This window comes from Neolamprologus multifasciatus, chromosome 12 (assembly GCF_963576455.1).
Source record: "Neolamprologus multifasciatus chromosome 12, fNeoMul1.2, whole genome shotgun sequence".
Lineage (NCBI taxonomy): Eukaryota > Metazoa > Chordata > Actinopteri > Cichliformes > Cichlidae > Neolamprologus > Neolamprologus multifasciatus.
In genome coordinates this window covers 10,926,520-10,942,119 of record NC_140450.1, presented here as the reverse complement: position 1 = coordinate 10,942,119, position 15,600 = coordinate 10,926,520, and the positions used below count along the sequence as shown (strand labels likewise).

General features: G+C 37.5%; 3 protein-coding genes across 4 annotated transcripts; 2 read left to right on the top strand and 1 right to left on the bottom strand.

Annotated features, from left to right (window-relative positions):
• Nucleotides 1-1,074: 1,074 nt before the first annotated feature.
• On the top strand, nt 1,075-2,727 carry LOC146506484 (myosin regulatory light chain 2, atrial isoform-like). The gene is made up of 7 exons (XM_085181643.1): nt 1,075-1,197; nt 1,356-1,457; nt 1,814-1,889; nt 2,065-2,169; nt 2,259-2,337; nt 2,437-2,485; nt 2,569-2,727. The coding sequence occupies exons 1-7, from the start codon at nt 1,195-1,197 to the stop codon at nt 2,671-2,673; spliced, it is 519 nt and encodes a 172-aa protein (XP_085037769.1). The 5' UTR covers nt 1,075-1,194; the 3' UTR covers nt 2,674-2,727.
• Nucleotides 2,728-5,727: 3,000 nt separating this feature from the next.
• LOC146506483 (uncharacterized) lies at nt 5,728-8,551 on the top strand. The gene is made up of 4 exons (XM_085179222.1): nt 5,728-6,102; nt 7,964-8,009; nt 8,093-8,135; nt 8,235-8,551. Exons 1-4 carry the CDS (start codon nt 5,975-5,977, stop codon nt 8,342-8,344), a joined length of 327 nt encoding a protein of 108 aa, XP_085035348.1. The 5' UTR covers nt 5,728-5,974; the 3' UTR covers nt 8,345-8,551.
• A 964-nt stretch (nt 8,552-9,515) lies between these two features.
• On the bottom strand, nt 9,516-14,919 carry agpat9l (1-acylglycerol-3-phosphate O-acyltransferase 9, like). 2 transcript variants are annotated; one of them, XM_085179200.1, is made up of 14 exons: nt 14,900-14,919; nt 13,789-13,978; nt 13,620-13,686; nt 12,206-12,354; nt 11,962-12,107; nt 11,567-11,641; nt 11,367-11,456; nt 11,182-11,275; nt 10,955-11,070; nt 10,655-10,710; nt 10,438-10,523; nt 10,191-10,319; nt 9,848-9,927; nt 9,516-9,664 (listed from the first exon to the last, which is right to left on the bottom strand). In XM_085179200.1, exons 2-14 carry the CDS (start codon nt 13,930-13,932, stop codon nt 9,556-9,558), a joined length of 1,341 nt encoding a protein of 446 aa, XP_085035326.1. In that variant the 5' UTR covers nt 13,933-13,978; nt 14,900-14,919; the 3' UTR covers nt 9,516-9,555. The 2 variants fall into 2 exon arrangements, with proteins under 2 accessions (XP_085035326.1, XP_085035325.1); XM_085179199.1 differs by lacking the exon at nt 14,900-14,919 and adding an exon at nt 14,269-14,384.
• Between the last annotated feature and the right edge of the window lie 681 nt (nt 14,920-15,600).

Below are 15,600 nucleotides of genomic sequence, written 5' to 3'. Positions count from 1 at the left end.
AGGGATTTGAAGAAGCCACGTATGCATAGTGTTTATATAGCTACAATGGCAAGTAGGGCGTGGCCACCACAGGAGATGTGTCTTAGAGTATCCATGTCATCAGTCCTCATACATATGGAATATATGTAGGATTTCCGGAGTGTCCACACAATAGAGAACAAAACAGTATCATTGTAATGAATCCACTTTTGACCAATAATGCAAGGCAACACTGGATGTGGTTTTGATTTCAGGTGTGTTCAGTCCCATTACCACAGGTGTATGAAATCAAACAACTCTCGGCTTTTACAAACACTTGTAAAAGAATTGGTCGAACGGTAAATGGATACTACAGTCCCAGCAAGTCAGTGTGTGAAATTTTCTTCTCTGCTAGATATTCCACAATCAGCTGTAAGTGGTTTTACTGCAGAGTGGAAATATTCAGGAAGTGTAGGAAACCAGAGGCTTTATGATGCATGATCATCACAAAACCCGACAACATGAAGTGTCTGAGAATTATGTAAAGAGACAGAAGAAACTGAAATGGATAGCTTCTGTACATGCCAAGTATTTTAAAACCATATTTTCTACCAAGAAGGTTTTCACTTTAGTTAAGGAATAGAGCTGGGTTAAATAACTCTAGATTTATACTTATTTTAAGTAGAAAACATACTAGGCTTTAAAAAAATGTATTTTAGCTGTTTCATTTGTTAATAGCTGTATATGTTATTATTATCATCATTATTATTATTATTATTATTATTATTGTTATTATTATTATTATTTTACTAGTTAAATAAAAACAGAAAGTTAAGGCATTAAGAAAAAAATATTTAGTTCACAGTTTTTGAGAAAACCCTTGCATTGCATTATAATCCCATATTATTCTAATATTTCTCTGTAAAAACTTTAAGCTTCATTGCCTGATTTAGTCAGTGAATTATAAGAATTTATTTAACTGTCAAATGTCCAAAGTCACTTTGCTGGTCTCCTTTCCTGTCGTCTCTGTTCTTATCTGTTTTTTCCAGCCCAGAGGAATCCTGTGTGCTTCAACACTTATCACGTCCATTCAGCCACACACTGACACAGCTTTAACCATGTAAGGGTCTCAGCTATCCATGGCAGTCTATTATAGGAGGGTATGAGATAAGATAACACAGGCTATACATAAAACCCTCCATCATCACCTGGATTGGAGTAAACCTACATTCAGACATGGTAAGCCAGTCACTGTTTTTAGTCTTTATGGTGATTTTAAATAAGATTTTGTTTAAAAAAAATTAGGAATCTTGAAGATGCTGTGTATTTAAAAACATTCTTTACGTACTGTGCCCTCTATAGGATTATGTATAAGAGTAACTGTTTCTTCGTCTCAGGCAAGCAAGAAAGCTTCCAACAAGAGGCAGAGGGGAGGACAGAAATCCTCCTCAAATGTCTTTTCCATGTTTGAGCAGTCTCAGATACAGGAGTTCAAGGAGGTAAAGTACTGGCTTATGACACCAATTCCTTAAAAATGAATTCAAATTCATATTTAACTTATTTTTCATTGTTGTTTAAAGCCTACTGAAAGACTAAATAGAAATTTTAAAATTACTTAGAAATTTTAGTTAGTTACTTTAACCAACTTTAAAGGAAATGCAAAGTTCCCAATATCCAAGAAAAAGCATCAGGTTTTCACTTTTTTTATCCTGTGTTCAAAATATTTCTAAACGTATTGACAGTTGGCCTCTAAATGTGTTATTTATTAAAAGTAAAAACATAATTTTTCAGTTATAAAACTCTTTCTATGATTCAAAAATAGTTATGTGCCACATATGTGTTCTTCATCCTACAGGCGTTTGGTTGCATTGACCAAGACAGAGATGGTGTTATCAAAAAACAGGACCTGAAGGAAACTTATGCACAACTGGGTAATTTCTTTACTTCCAACATTTGATCTTTTCCATATTTCAAAGGTGGAAAAATAGGTATAAACTGACAGCAAATAAACTACAATAAGTGAAAGCTGTAATGATGTTGACCTGCTACTGTTACTGCATTTAGTAAATGTATATTGGCATGTCTCTGTGTGTTTTTGTGTACCAGGGAAGCTAAATGTCAAAGAGGAGGAGTTGGATGAAATGTTGAATGAAGGGAAGGGTCCCATCAACTTTACTGTATTTCTGACACTTTTTGGGGAGAAACTCAGTGGTGAGAGATTTACAGATGTTCAAAGAAATCTTTGAAATTCCTGTCAGGTGCTTTCAGGTGATGGATGATGATATTTGATCTTCCTCCAGGTACTGATCCTGAAGACACCATACTAGCAGCCTTCAAACTTTTTGACCCCAATGGAACAGGCTTTGTTAATAAGGATGAGTAAGACAGCAATTAGCTTTTGCATTGTTGCAAATGGGCTATAATGGTATAATATTTTATATTGCTCTCCTTTAATTTTTGTTTTTGATTATTTTTTAGATTTAGACGACTGCTGATGAATCAGGCTGATAAATTCACACCAGAGGAGGTTTGTGTTTTGTTTTTGACAGATTCTCATATAATTTTAAAGATATTTTACAATAGACAAACTTTCTCTTTATAAACCTACAGGTGGATCAGGCCTTCGCTCTCGCTCCCATAGATCCAACTGGAAACATTGACTACAAGTCTCTCTGCTACATCATCACACATGGAGATGAGAAGGAAGAATCATGAACGGGACAGTTGTGTGAAGGCATGTCGTAAAGTCCAATTAAACCCATTTTACCTTGGCTGTTAATAATTTGACCTGTCTGCAGTGCAGTGCTGTCCTTGAGTTAGTGAAAGTAATAGGCCCTATGCCCAGTACATGTGAACTTGTGGCTGTAGCTCAGGTGGCAGAGCAGGTCAGCCCCTAATCACTAGGTCGGTGGTTCGATCCCAGGCTGCCTCCTGGCTGCATGCCAAATATCCTTGGGCAAGATACTAACCCCATGTTTGCCTACTGGTGGTGGTCAGAGGGCCCGGTGGCGCCTGTGTCCGGCAGCCTCGCCTCTGTCAGTGCGCCCCAGGGCAGCTGTGGCTACAATGTAGCTTGCCATCGCCAGTGTGTGAATGTGTGTATGAATGGGTGAATGACTGAATGTAGTGTAAAGCGCTTTGGGGTCCTTAAGGACTAGAAAAGCGCTATACAAATGCAGGCCATTTACTTAACTGAAATCTAAGCCCAATGAGATATGGGATAATCAATATCAATCAAAAAGGAATAATCAAGCATGATTTTAAGATGGGGAATCCTTTTCTGACACATGGTCACAGGACCGCATGGTATGAGAAGAAGGTAAGAATTTTTGCTCTAGAAATCATTTTTAAAATGGCATAAATTGTAAATGACAGATACGTGTATGTGCTTTATAGAGGAGTTTTGTCAAGTTTCATGAAGTTTTTTGTATATTGAATGTTCAGGAACTCAGTTTTTCTTTTCGTTTCTTCGAGGCAACGTTGTGAAATAACGTGTTCTTCTGGAGGGAAACTTTGCTAACATTGTGTTGGAATGTAATCATATGTTACTTCATGTATTTGTGCACATATTTGTGCACATTTTACATGTTGCTGATGTGATGCCTCTTGCACATTGGGATGCCATCAAAATAAGTCTCCCTTTCAGAGACAGTTGCCAGGCCACAAGAGATATGGGTGACTATGATAAGACAAGATTCAGCCTCTTCTGAATCACATGAAGCTGAAATGGCTTCCTATGCATTAGACATTGTGTGTGGATAAGCAAATGATGCCATTTAAGGGCAGTAAATTAAAGCAGTGCCTACCCAGTGCAAAATGCTGTTCCTCGTATTAGTCTTTGCTGGATTTATTTTCTTTTATTTATAAAGTCCCAAATCACAACAATATGTGGCATAGATGCCATTCCACGCATATTTGAAGATTACATTGAAAAAGCTGTCCAACTGCCTGGGATTCCAGGTGTAGGGAAATGTGGTCTCAAATCCCAATTTGCACGAAGTTTGTGCAAATCCAAAGATGAAAGCAAGATGAGAACAAACCAGTGGTGGGATATCTCAAAAGTGTTATGGGAAGAGGAAGAAGCAGGAACCCACGGCTCTCAATCCAAATCAGCATGTCCACCTGGACGTTGCATCACTCTGGCCAATATGTGACAACCCACTCATCACCAACTGGTCGCATAGATAACTACACCACCCTGAGATTGGTTCTGCTGGAGGTTTCTTGATATTAAAAGGGAGTTTTTCCTTGCCGCTGTTGCCAAATTCTTGCTCTTTGGGGGTCATGTAATTGTTGGAGTTTCTTATATTGTAGGGTTTTTACTTTAAAACATAAAGCATCTGAGCTTAGTGCTGTTGTAATTTTTGGCGATATATAAATAAAATTGAATTGAACAAAGGAAGATGCAGGGTGCCTGGGTTCAAAAGTGATTTGTATGATGTAAACCTCTATTTGACACCACAGAAGAACTGTTTTGTGAAGTTTCACACAGAGTGACAGCAATATCTGACAACATGAGAATCAATATGACAAGACACTGGAAAATTGGAACCTAGCCTATTGTCTTATTGTTGTTAAGTGTTTTTCAGTTTTTCGTTTCATATTTTTTTGACTTTTTTATATTTAAAGATTTTCTGATTGTGCTTTTATTGGTCTCTAACAGTTGTCTTATGAAGTGAGGATGTCTGGAATATTTTTTTGAAGTTGTTCGAGAATAAAATGGCCCAAACCGAAACAGTAAACCGTGTTGAATAAATGTCATCATGTACCATCAAAGTGTGTAGCAGAGGCCTAAAAATATCAAAATGATGTAATCATTTTAAATAAATAACTAAGAATACATTTATGACATCTTGAAACGTCCTTATTGATTTTAAATTAACTGTGTAATTGTTTACAGAGTCACCTAAAAAGCAAAGGTAAACAAATCCTTTTTGGGGTTGTGTCTGAAAGGGCATCTGTGGTAAAACTCCTCCAAATCATGCTGAGCTACCTGCTGTGGTGACTCCTTGTGACAAGGAAAAAGGCAAAAGTAGCTTATTTGTCTCCTGTATTTCTGTAATGCTTTAGATATAATTATTGATGTGTGTGTGCAACTGTGTATGGCGCATCTTTTATTTTATTTAACAACTTTCCTTTTAATGTACAGCACTTTGGTTAACTTTTTTGTTTCAAATGTGCTTTATATTTATATATAAAAATGATTGGATTGGATCAAATAAAACATCAATCAACCATAAATATCATATCAACCATATATCAAACCTCAAATACATCAATTAAGAATCCAAAATAGAAAAAAACAACAACAACAAAACCCCAGACCAAATCCTGATTGGCAATGACATTATTTTATATTTTCCTCTGCTTACAAAAAAAGATATTGCATTATATATTCTTATTGTATTATTTTTGTTCCTATATTGAGAGAGCTGCAAGAACACTGATGAATTACTTTCACTTCAACCCTTTCTGACTTTGGTGTCCTATTTAAAGTACAAAAACAAGAATGCATCTGTAATCAAAATACGAAATACATCTCATCTGTTATTTAGAAGTCTGTTGAGTATGATGTGTTCTTTTTTGAGAATATTTCCTTAGAATATTTTTATAACAGATTTGATTTTAGTTTTTACTAAAATTGAGTTATTTTTTAAAAAATAAATCTAACAACAACAAACAAATATATATATAAAAATACATATATACTTTTTAAGAATTAAAAGTAAAGAAGGTGGCCCTGACTGCATTCATTGCAGCCACAGGCACTGGTGTTTCATTCTTTTGGGGGTACTGTTGCCATGGATACAACAACAAACATCCACATAAACTGCAGAGCCGCACTTTCTTACCAACATATCACCCAAGTCTACAAGAGAACAAGGAGTGTGTGAAGTCTGGAAAGGCAAGCTCCTCTTTCAGCTACAAGAGCAACTGTGCATGTTTGCATCCACATGACTGAGAGTTTTGGTTTTGATTTGTTTTTTTTCTGATATTTGTACTTCTGCTATCAAAGATGCCAATTGCATCTGGAGCTGCAGGCAGGGTGGATGTAGGAATAGACACAAGCAAAACATGGACACCACAAGGACCGAAAAGGAAAACAAATTCTACCCACAGAAAAAACGACTCCTATCTGCAAAGGTGAGATTACTACAGATAGCGATCAAATGTAACTGCATCTTTTTAAATATGCTTGATCAACAACATTTATAGCCTCGTCTGAAGACAAATCACTGGACAAAACTGTGACTATTTCATCATTAGATGAAATTGTGTTATTGTTTAACACAAACTGAACGGCAGTACTTTATAATACAGCAATTTAAGATGTTATTGCTGTGAAATTACAACTGTATTCGTCATTTGTCTGTCTTACAAATGAATACTCTGCATATACTGCTGGTTTTATTTGTCTGGTTTTATGATGACCAGCTGGCTCATGTTAGAGGCGAGACTGCTCTTAATGGAATAACCATTGCATTGAACTATGTTGTACTGTAGACCTGCTGGCCTTTATTGCTAGGAGATAAAGGCACCCTAATTTAACTCTGTCCATTTGAATCAACAGCAACCTGTTTGTCATCCGAACTGGGCAGAGGAGACGCAGATGTTTGACACTAATTCCACTCATAAATATTTCACCATCCCGTTTGTTTTTCCAAACAGGGCTACTAAAAGAAGAGACAAAAAGACTCGAAAGCTGTGACACACAGATCATTTTTTATTTGGACAGTGAGAGTTTTTGTAGTTTTACCTCTGTACCACACTAAAAGAACATTTTAATTCAACCAATCAAAACAAAGATTCTTTAATTCAATAGTTAAGATCAATTTAACATTAGCTATTTAGAAATCACAGCCATATTATACATAGCATCCCATTTTCACAGGTTTAAAAGGAGTTTGACAAACGAACATAGTTTTATACATAAAGACTGGTTTTGATACTTGGCTGAAAATCCTTTGCACTCACTGACTGTAAGTCTAGAAACCATGGACATCATCAAATGCTGTATTTCCTCCCTTGAGATGCTCTTTTCTTTTTCTGCCGTCACTTATAGTTGTTGCTTGTTTCTTGGTCTTTCTGCCTTCAGCTTTGCATTTTTTATAACTGAAAAGCTGCTCTACTAGGTTCAGATCAGGTAACTGACTTCTTAGCCTTTCTTTGCTTTGACAAACTCTTGGTTTGCTTTTGCCGTTTGCTTTAGGCAATTGTCCATTTGCACTGTGAAGCACACTCTGATCAGTTTGCAGCATCGTCACATGCTCACCTAACCTATAAACACCAATAACCCAGTTCCACTGGCACATCTCCATAATTTCTCATTATTTTTGTACAAGTTCATCTTGGTTTCCAAAGATTTTATTTTTTCCAGAATTGTGCATTTAGATGTTTTTTGGTTTTCTTAGTCTAACCAGTGGCTGTTGATTGTAGACTTTGACAATATCACACCTACCTCCTCCAGTTTGTTCTTGGCTTGTCTAGATGTTTCAAAGCTGTTTTCATAATAATTCTGTCCTTGTGCACTTCAGTTGTCTTCTGTGGTCTTTTAACCCTTTCGGTGTTGCTGAGCTGGCCAGAGGATTTCTTCTTTTTAAGAAACTTTGTACACATTGTTGATTTGGCCATTAAAGGCTTTTTTTCACCTACACCAACATTTCTGTGAACCTTATATTGAGAGTTCCAGTGAAACAAATACAAGTTTAGCACATGGAATCAACTCCAGCTAATTTATCTGCTCCAGTTTTCATAAACAAATTATGGCAACAGACCTTGCAAGATCATAAAACTGCTTTTCAGTTAACTGTCCAGTTACTTTTGAGTGTCTGAAAAGGAAGGACCATGCATAAAAATAGCTGTTAAGGGACTTGGTTAACCCCTTGAATGAAAAATAGAATATTCTTATCTGAATACTTATGGACCAAACTATAAAACACAAAGTCATTCATCTGACTGCAGAGTTTCTTAGCTATGATTTCTACTTTGTCATTAATACTTGCAGATATCAGGAACTCAAAGCACAACAGAGAAAAGGGGACTCCTTGCAGGTGAGCACTTTCATCAGTCAAAGGCCAACTGGTTTAAAGGTTTTCAGACAGAATTTCATTGATTCAAATTTGTTTTTAAACAGAGCACTCAGGACAAATCAGAACCCAGCGATCACAAAAATGATGGTGAGATCATTAACAGTTTGACAAACAAACAGAAAATATCAGGACACGCAACATTCAAAAAGTCTCCCTCAAACAAATGCTTCTTCAATCTGCTTTAAGGGTCCAAAGAGGAAGTCCCAGAGAAAAATGGAAGCCATGAGGATGAAATTTCAGGAAAACTATCCAGTGAGAAGCCATCTAAAAAGTCTGTTCTGTGCGTTATACTGTGAAGCAGTTACAGCTCATGTTGTCATTAAACGGACTGGACTGTCACGCACAACAACGTTAACGTTCATTATTCAAGTGTCAAACTCGTGTGCTTCTTTTGAAAAGCAGACGAGGTCAAATTTCCCTTTTGAATAACAAATGCTGAGCTGCTGTCAGTTTTGAACTCAAATGTGTTTGTTCGTTCAAGTTGACTGAGGACTAGCACGGTTTGGTAGTTATCGGCGTGAATTCTTTTGCAGTATTACACGGCAACACCTGAATTCGTTTGTAAAGTACAACATTTGTACCATAGGCTACATGTAGACAAACAAACAAACCAAAAAACACAACAAGTAGAACACATTTAAGTCGACAAATTGGACATTCATCAAGCCAGTTTTTTGAACCAGTGGCTCATCTGCAATCACACATTTCACATCAGTAAACACTGTGCTTAGTAGTTTGGGGTCACTTAATGCATCTTTGTTTCTGAGACAAAAAAAAGGATGCTTGTTTTCATCTAATACGAAATGTTGATGAAAAGGTTGTAGAATCAGGAGAATTTAAAATCATAACTTATGATTGCAGCAATGTTGTTCATGTATTACAAACACACTGCTACCTACCACAGATTTATCAAAAGTCTAAATGATCGTGTTAGCACAGCTGAAAACTGTTGTCCCCTTGTTGGTTTATTGAGTGCATGAAGCTTTGTTGCAGTATAGTTTTTAAAATCCTAAAGTTGTTTTACTGGAAGTGTTTGAGACTATGATCAAACCGACAGGTGCTGTTGCTCCATACACTTAATGCTTCTGTAATCAGTGGGGGGAAAACAATCAGTCAGCCTTTTCATATGTTGAACTTGCATTATTTAAATCAATGTGCCACTGGAACACTGCAGTAATCATTGCTGAAAAAAAATGTCTCTGTATTTACTAAAAAATAAAAAATATAGAACATGCTGTGTGACCCCAAACTCTTTTTTAAAGCAGCAATAAACACAGGGAGCTTGCCTTTTTCAGTTCCTCATAATGTTCAATATTGCACTTGTGTTATCTATGAATCACTGAGACTTCCCTCTCTTTAGCTGTACCTAAGTTTTCAGTTTTTGAAATCTACTATTGTGCATTCCCAGTCAGTTACAGCCAGAGAGAAAACACTGGAGGGCCACTGCATTTTTTTTTCCAGTAGATATTCTCCAACACAAGACAAGGCCTTCGTTTGACTGAGGATCTCAGTCGCTGTTGCTGCTGCTGTCATCTCTCACCACCATGTTGCTGTACTTCTTCTGCTGCTGCTCTTTGAATGTCTCCTTCACCTTTGCCCTCTTGAGGCCTCCATCCCTGCATGCAGACAGAACTAAACGATTATTCAGTGTCATATGTTACCCTATGGCCAGGTCATAAAAAAAGAGCTGACTGACACTTGATTAGCATTCAGACAAAGAACTACATCTTTCTCTATTATTCTTGTCTGTTAAATCATTAAATTAGAATCACTTTAAAAGGGATGAGGTAAGAGCTTACCATTGCAGATCTACCAGCCCTCCCTGGTGAGCGATGGCTGACTTCACCCTGTTGGCAAACTGGACAGCATCTTCACCCTCCTGACATTTTTTGGGGGGAAAAAACTCAGTCCGTTTTGATGCATCACTCATGTTGCGTGAATCAGTTTATTGTCGCAATAAATACTGCTTGTATTTATTGTCACAAATACAAGCAGTTTTATTATAAAGACTAAAGACCAACAGTCAATTTAAGCAAGTTAGGCAAGTTGAAGTCTCAAGAAAACAAATGTGATCCAAGTTAAAGTCCTCCTAAGTCTATACAGATATGTACATAGACTTCATTCATCACATGTTACACACACCTGTTGGTGCATGGCTGGCATGTACCAGACATTGCATACAAGGGCCCAGCTGGTCATCATCCTCAGCAGGTAACTGACCATGCTGTGCTTGGAACTGTTCCAGAAAGCATCTCCAAACTTTGGGTCATACTAGGAAAAGTTTAAAAACCACAGAGACAAGCATTAAGTAGCAGAAATGTGTGACCTAAAGGGCTCAAATATATATGACTGAGAGATGAAGGATGAATGCTAGACTGGGCTGAAGTACCTTAATGGCGACTGGGTATATTGTTGTTCCAATTTCAAAACTTCCCTTTTTAAACATCATGACAGATGTGTTGTTAATACAAGTTCCTATAGAAACAGGAGATTAAAGAGACAGCCGTGTGAGCTTCTTCCAAACTCACTCAGGCTTTTCTTTGATGATACAAAGATCAAACTGCAGTGGATAAAGTAACTTTATCTTTCTACTTGGTGACACTTACCCTCTGGAAATATCAATATAGGAAGCTTTTTTTTGTCGTTCACATGGTCTTTCAACCTGGAAACAACAGAACAGGTAATGGAAACTATTTATAAATACACACAATAAAAAATACATTCAACAATTAGAATGAGTGCCTTATTGAGAAGGGATTAAAGTAAAGAGACTGGAATCTAAACTGCAGTGAATCCAGCATCAGCGTTCCAAAACATACTCGTTCTTGTTTTGACGATAATAAGTTTCTACTTCCAAGCAAAAGACCAGAAAGAAACGTGTTGAAGTGAGGGAGTGAAATATTAACCTTTTGGTCACTAGATGGCGATCTTTCATCTCTGACCTCTCAAACCAGACGTGAGGACAGGATCTCACCATGGCTCTCTGAATAATTCCCATCAGGCCTCCATGGACCTGACCCACCTAAGAAACACATAATGTAAAGAAATTGTTTTACAACCAATCAGTTTCTAAAAAAACACTTTATATTTAAAACTCCAAATAAGTTGATTTGAGGGTGGCTTCTTTGCATACCATAGCATAGCAGCCATCTGTGCACAGAATCACAATGTCGATCGGAGAAGTATGATTGGCAACACAGATTCCTCCTTTTTGGGGTTTATTTTCCCTGCGGAGGAAATGACAACACTGAACTCAAAGACAAAGGGTAAAACCAGTCTTTTTTAAGGATGTGGTACATAACAGGAAAGCATTTGTACCTGTTGTGATAGCGAATCGTGGCAGAGAGTCCTCGAGCACAGATTCTGTAGCACATCACGTGGACCAACTCACTGAGCCAGAACTTTATCCTAAAAATAAATATTTACAAGGAAAAAAAAATGACACACTGTTGAGAAAAGATTTCCATTATACTACTTTTTCTAATGTATAAGAGAAAAAGAAACATGTTTTTAGTCACCTCCAGTTTGGAAGCAATCCAACGGCAGATGTTCCTATTACCAACCAGCTAACACCGATGATGGTCAACGTTATTCTGGAGAGAGAGTGACACAATTCACCTTCAAGCAGCAGGTCAGTTGGAGTTTAGAGTTTTCATTGAAACTTAACAGAAATATAAATTACTGCAAGTTATGTAAAAAATTAATTTAAATTGCATATTTTTATTGCACATTTTTATGGCATTAACCTTCCTCTCATACAGCTTGCAATTTTTTCAGTAGGTTTTAACTCAGTTGAGATATATTTTTAACACAACCAAAGGCACGGTGAGTCTTGACTCTGCCTTCCACATTGCTTCTCTGTGGAGGAAAGAGTAAATTTGGGGCGGGTGGACTCTGTGCAGTATTTTTCTACCTGAGGGGGGCAAGGATGCAGTATCTCACAATGATGCCAAGGCCATAGACCAGCGTCAGCTTCAGACTTATGTACTGGAAATCATTGTTGGTGCGAGTCAGTAAGTTCCAGGACATCAGCTCCTCAGACGTGAACCGCTGGGTCACCTGATTTTAAAAAAGAAAGTTGACAAACACGACTAAAACATTTTAATTTTAAAATTAAAACCAAGGTTTGCAGATGTGTTAATAAAAAAAAAATGTACCTCATCATCTACAATACTCTCAATCCCTTGTCGGGTGAAATAGAAACAGTCACTTAGTGTAAAATCACCACCCACTGGTGGTTTTGGGCGACTTCGTCGAAGTTCCTCGAGCTCCTTCTCCATTGATCCATTTTCCCTTTGAATGAGACCTGACACACATGCAAACACACACACAGACACGCAGACACACACAGTGATGCAATTAAACTAGCTGACATGATTTTTTATATTAGTAACAATCACATAGATAAGTCAGCCTTGGCAAATGTCTTAAGGCAATGTTAGTGTTAGAAGATTAAAGAATGTGTCAGGGAGTTCAATCAGGAATGTTGTTCCTGGAAAAGCATTATGTGCTGCACTTTGGCAAAACGCATTAAAAAAAACAACAACAAAACATGAAGACTGAAGCCATTCAGAGCATGAACTCAAGATAAAATTCTTTAAAAAGAACAGAACTGAATCTGCAGCACCTCAGTATCATATGGCACAACAGGCAGGCATATAATACTTTTAGTGATAAGATACTGTATCTGGAGTTCTCATCATAGGAGGGACTCTACAAGAAGGAGCAACTCAATTTATGAAATGTGTCGCCTAAAACATGTCCTCACACGTTCTTACTTGTTTTTGCTTGCAGTCTTTATTAATAATGGTCATACTGAACAGACTGCGAGGCAAACAGGTCTGAGAACAGTTTAAAAACAGCCTCAGCTTGGATTCCACATTACCTCATATCTCAGCAGGCAAAGTCCAGAACCTACACTAACACACGCCGTATTCACTCAAAACATTAAGTACAATGTCTGCCCTGTTTCTGTTCTTCAGGCACTTTTACTTCTTGCACTCATTGCTCATGTTAAAAATGTTAGGCTCACACACTTTGAACTTTGGAGAGAGCAATTTTTGCTGACCAAACTGTCTTTCTGTGCTCCAGCATTTGAAACCATCCTGTGAAGCTTGGAGATTGATAAAGAGTTGATTTATTGCATCTTGTGAGATAAGACAAGGTTCCCAGAGCAACTTTACTTATTACCTATCATAAAAGTTACTGAGCCTCAGCGCCACAAAGAGACTTTTTGGTGAAAAATTAGCTGTAGTATGGTAGAAAATATGAACATTTTTCCTTAAGACACAGCAAGTTTTGCTCCGTGAGTATTTTATATGCATGCATTTTTTTTTTAAAAAGGCCACTTTAAAGGTAAACCAGTCTATTTTTTTAAAAAATGTGGCCATATCATTGCAACATGCCAGCACAGACTTATGATGAAGTATCTGATGAAATCTCATATTGCAGCAGACGCAAAGCTTTCCTTAAACCAAAGTTTCACAATAAGGGATATGACATCAACTTATCTGTAAAAGAGTGCCCCTGCCTTATTTTCTTTAGATCTACCAATCAAATTTCTTTACTTACCATTAGATGAGGAGGGTTTGAGTGTTCCTTCATCTGAATTTGCTTTCTGTATATTCAGAGTGGCCCACTGTGGAGAACAGACAGCATATATTAATGGCCAAGAATCAAAATATCTCCACCGCTTAAAGCATATTAACCTATGAGGGACATAAAAATTACGTGTTAGTACCTCCAAGGTTTTCACCAGTATGGTCATGTAGATCTCGGAAATGCCCAGTGAGAATCCAAACATGGATGGGATCATGATGAGGATGATTATGAGGTACAGCCAAATCTTCAGTGCCCAAAGGGCTCCCGCCCAGAAATCGTCCATCTCTACTTTATTCCCTGAGTTAAACAAGAGCAGCCCTGTGGCTCAGCTGCATTAGAACAAAGGGGGGAAAGAAAGACTTTCTTTCTTTACTTCTTAGACAACGTGGAAACATGAAATCATAACAAGGGGGTGAAAAAGACAAACGAAACGCTGAAACACTCCGGGTCACACTACACGGTACAGGTACACACTGATCCCACGTACAAAAACAATGGCGATCAATGGCACATGTAATCCTTCCAATATAAACAAATCCACAAACTCTGACAGAGCTCCTCTACACTTTAACTACACAGCTACATTTATCCTGTTTCAGATTGTGCGAGATCAACTTACCTGCCAAACTTTAGTCCATTTCCTTTCCTACAGCCGGTAATTTGAGAGACTGAACACACACAGAGCAAACACGCCCATTTACTAACTAGAACAAAGTTCATGACCTACAGCGCCTTCCTGTGGACATCTTTGATTACTATCAAAAAGACTTCCATGAGGTCTACAGGTTTGATTCATAAAAAGTTTTATATTTTAGTCCATAGGAAGACACTTTAGTCAAACGTAGACCAAACTAACTAGTTACTATACAAGTTGACCATGCTAGGATCGCATTTGAAAATACTTTTTGGAGACGTGTTATTTTTGGATGAGTCTGAGCCAGAGGAAGCACTCAAAGCAAATGCCACTAAGGTTGAGTTAAAGTATGTAGATGGAAGCTGCTTCTTATAATACTGAACTTGTATTTACTGATCGTATCAAAAAAATTTAATTTTAAGAAGTAAAGTATTGTTAAAAATGTAAAAAAAAAAAACAAAAACAAAAAAACCCTACTGTTTGAAAACCAAAAGTTGCTCTTTCATATTTGCCAAGCCTCCGTATATATCAGGCATCCAGGTTGTTTAAAGCTGACATAATTGACTGAAGCGTGAAGAGAATCAGTAATATTAATAAAATGCCTCAGACAACTCACCAGAACACAGGAAAGCCTTAATGAGGAATGTGGCAACAGTCTCTGTGTGGCAGAGCCTCCCTCTCTGACCTAAAACTAACAAAAGGTCCTGATTATTTTCTAGGTTCAGACATTTCACAGTCTGTTGCTCATTACTGTAACAGGGGACTTAAGGGGGGCGGTTTGGGTAACGTCTCTGGGAATGATAAGAGGTTCACTTCATCCTTCTCTGAATGGCGTTCAGTTCATTACGAGAGCTTTCTGCACTACAGCGTTGAAGCTTCGTAAAGATGAATTTTCAAAAGACAGCTGGCTACAGAGAGACGCACAGATATTGTGCCATACAGTCTTTAGATTCATTGCAAAATTTTTGGACCTTTTAAACATTTTAAATCTTTGATTGATTACACTGTTTATTGTTAATAAATCAAACAAACTGCTCAGGCTTGAGACTCCAGATGTGTAGTGAAACTCCTGTCAACAACACATTGTTTGCCCTTTATTGGGTGTGTTAGTTTCAGTAAGGCAGTGCCTGTTAGCATGAACGAGCTCATTTTTATTGTAAGTCTCAACACAGACAGCTCACCTCGTGTTTCAAGTTGGTTTTACTGGGTCCTGTTATTGGACCTCCCCAGTGGCACCCATTAGTGCTGCTGTTGTTGGTGGTGGTTTTTGGTAGAAGAAGAGGAAGGTTCCATATATTCTGTATGGAACCGTGTGCT

What these genes read in the sequence shown, in the direction of transcription:
- agpat9l (XM_085179200.1), bottom strand. Translation starts at nt 13,932, where the DNA reads ATGGACGATTTCTGGGCGGGAGCCCTTTGGGCACTGAAGATTTGGCTG. An exon ending in TACTGGTGAAAACCTTGGAG is followed by an intron (nt 13,687 to 13,788) that starts GTACTAACACGT and finishes TGTTCTCCACAG; the next exon opens with TGGGCCACTCTGAATATACA. An exon ending in CAAACCCTCCTCATCTAATG is followed by an intron (nt 12,355 to 13,619) that starts GTAAGTAAAGAA and finishes CATGTGTGTCAG; the next exon opens with GTCTCATTCAAAGGGAAAAT.
- LOC146506484 (XM_085181643.1), top strand. An exon ending in GGCTTTGTTAATAAGGATGA is followed by an intron (nt 2,338 to 2,436) that starts GTAAGACAGCAA and finishes ATTATTTTTTAG; the next exon opens with ATTTAGACGACTGCTGATGA. An exon ending in ATAAATTCACACCAGAGGAG is followed by an intron (nt 2,486 to 2,568) that starts GTTTGTGTTTTG and finishes ATAAACCTACAG; the next exon opens with GTGGATCAGGCCTTCGCTCT.
- LOC146506483 (XM_085179222.1), top strand. Translation starts at nt 5,975, where the DNA reads ATGCCAATTGCATCTGGAGCTGCAGGCAGGGTGGATGTAGGAATAGAC. An exon ending in GAAAAGGGGACTCCTTGCAG is followed by an intron (nt 8,010 to 8,092) that starts GTGAGCACTTTC and finishes GTTTTTAAACAG; the next exon opens with AGCACTCAGGACAAATCAGA. An exon ending in CAGCGATCACAAAAATGATG is followed by an intron (nt 8,136 to 8,234) that starts GTGAGATCATTA and finishes ATCTGCTTTAAG; the next exon opens with GGTCCAAAGAGGAAGTCCCA.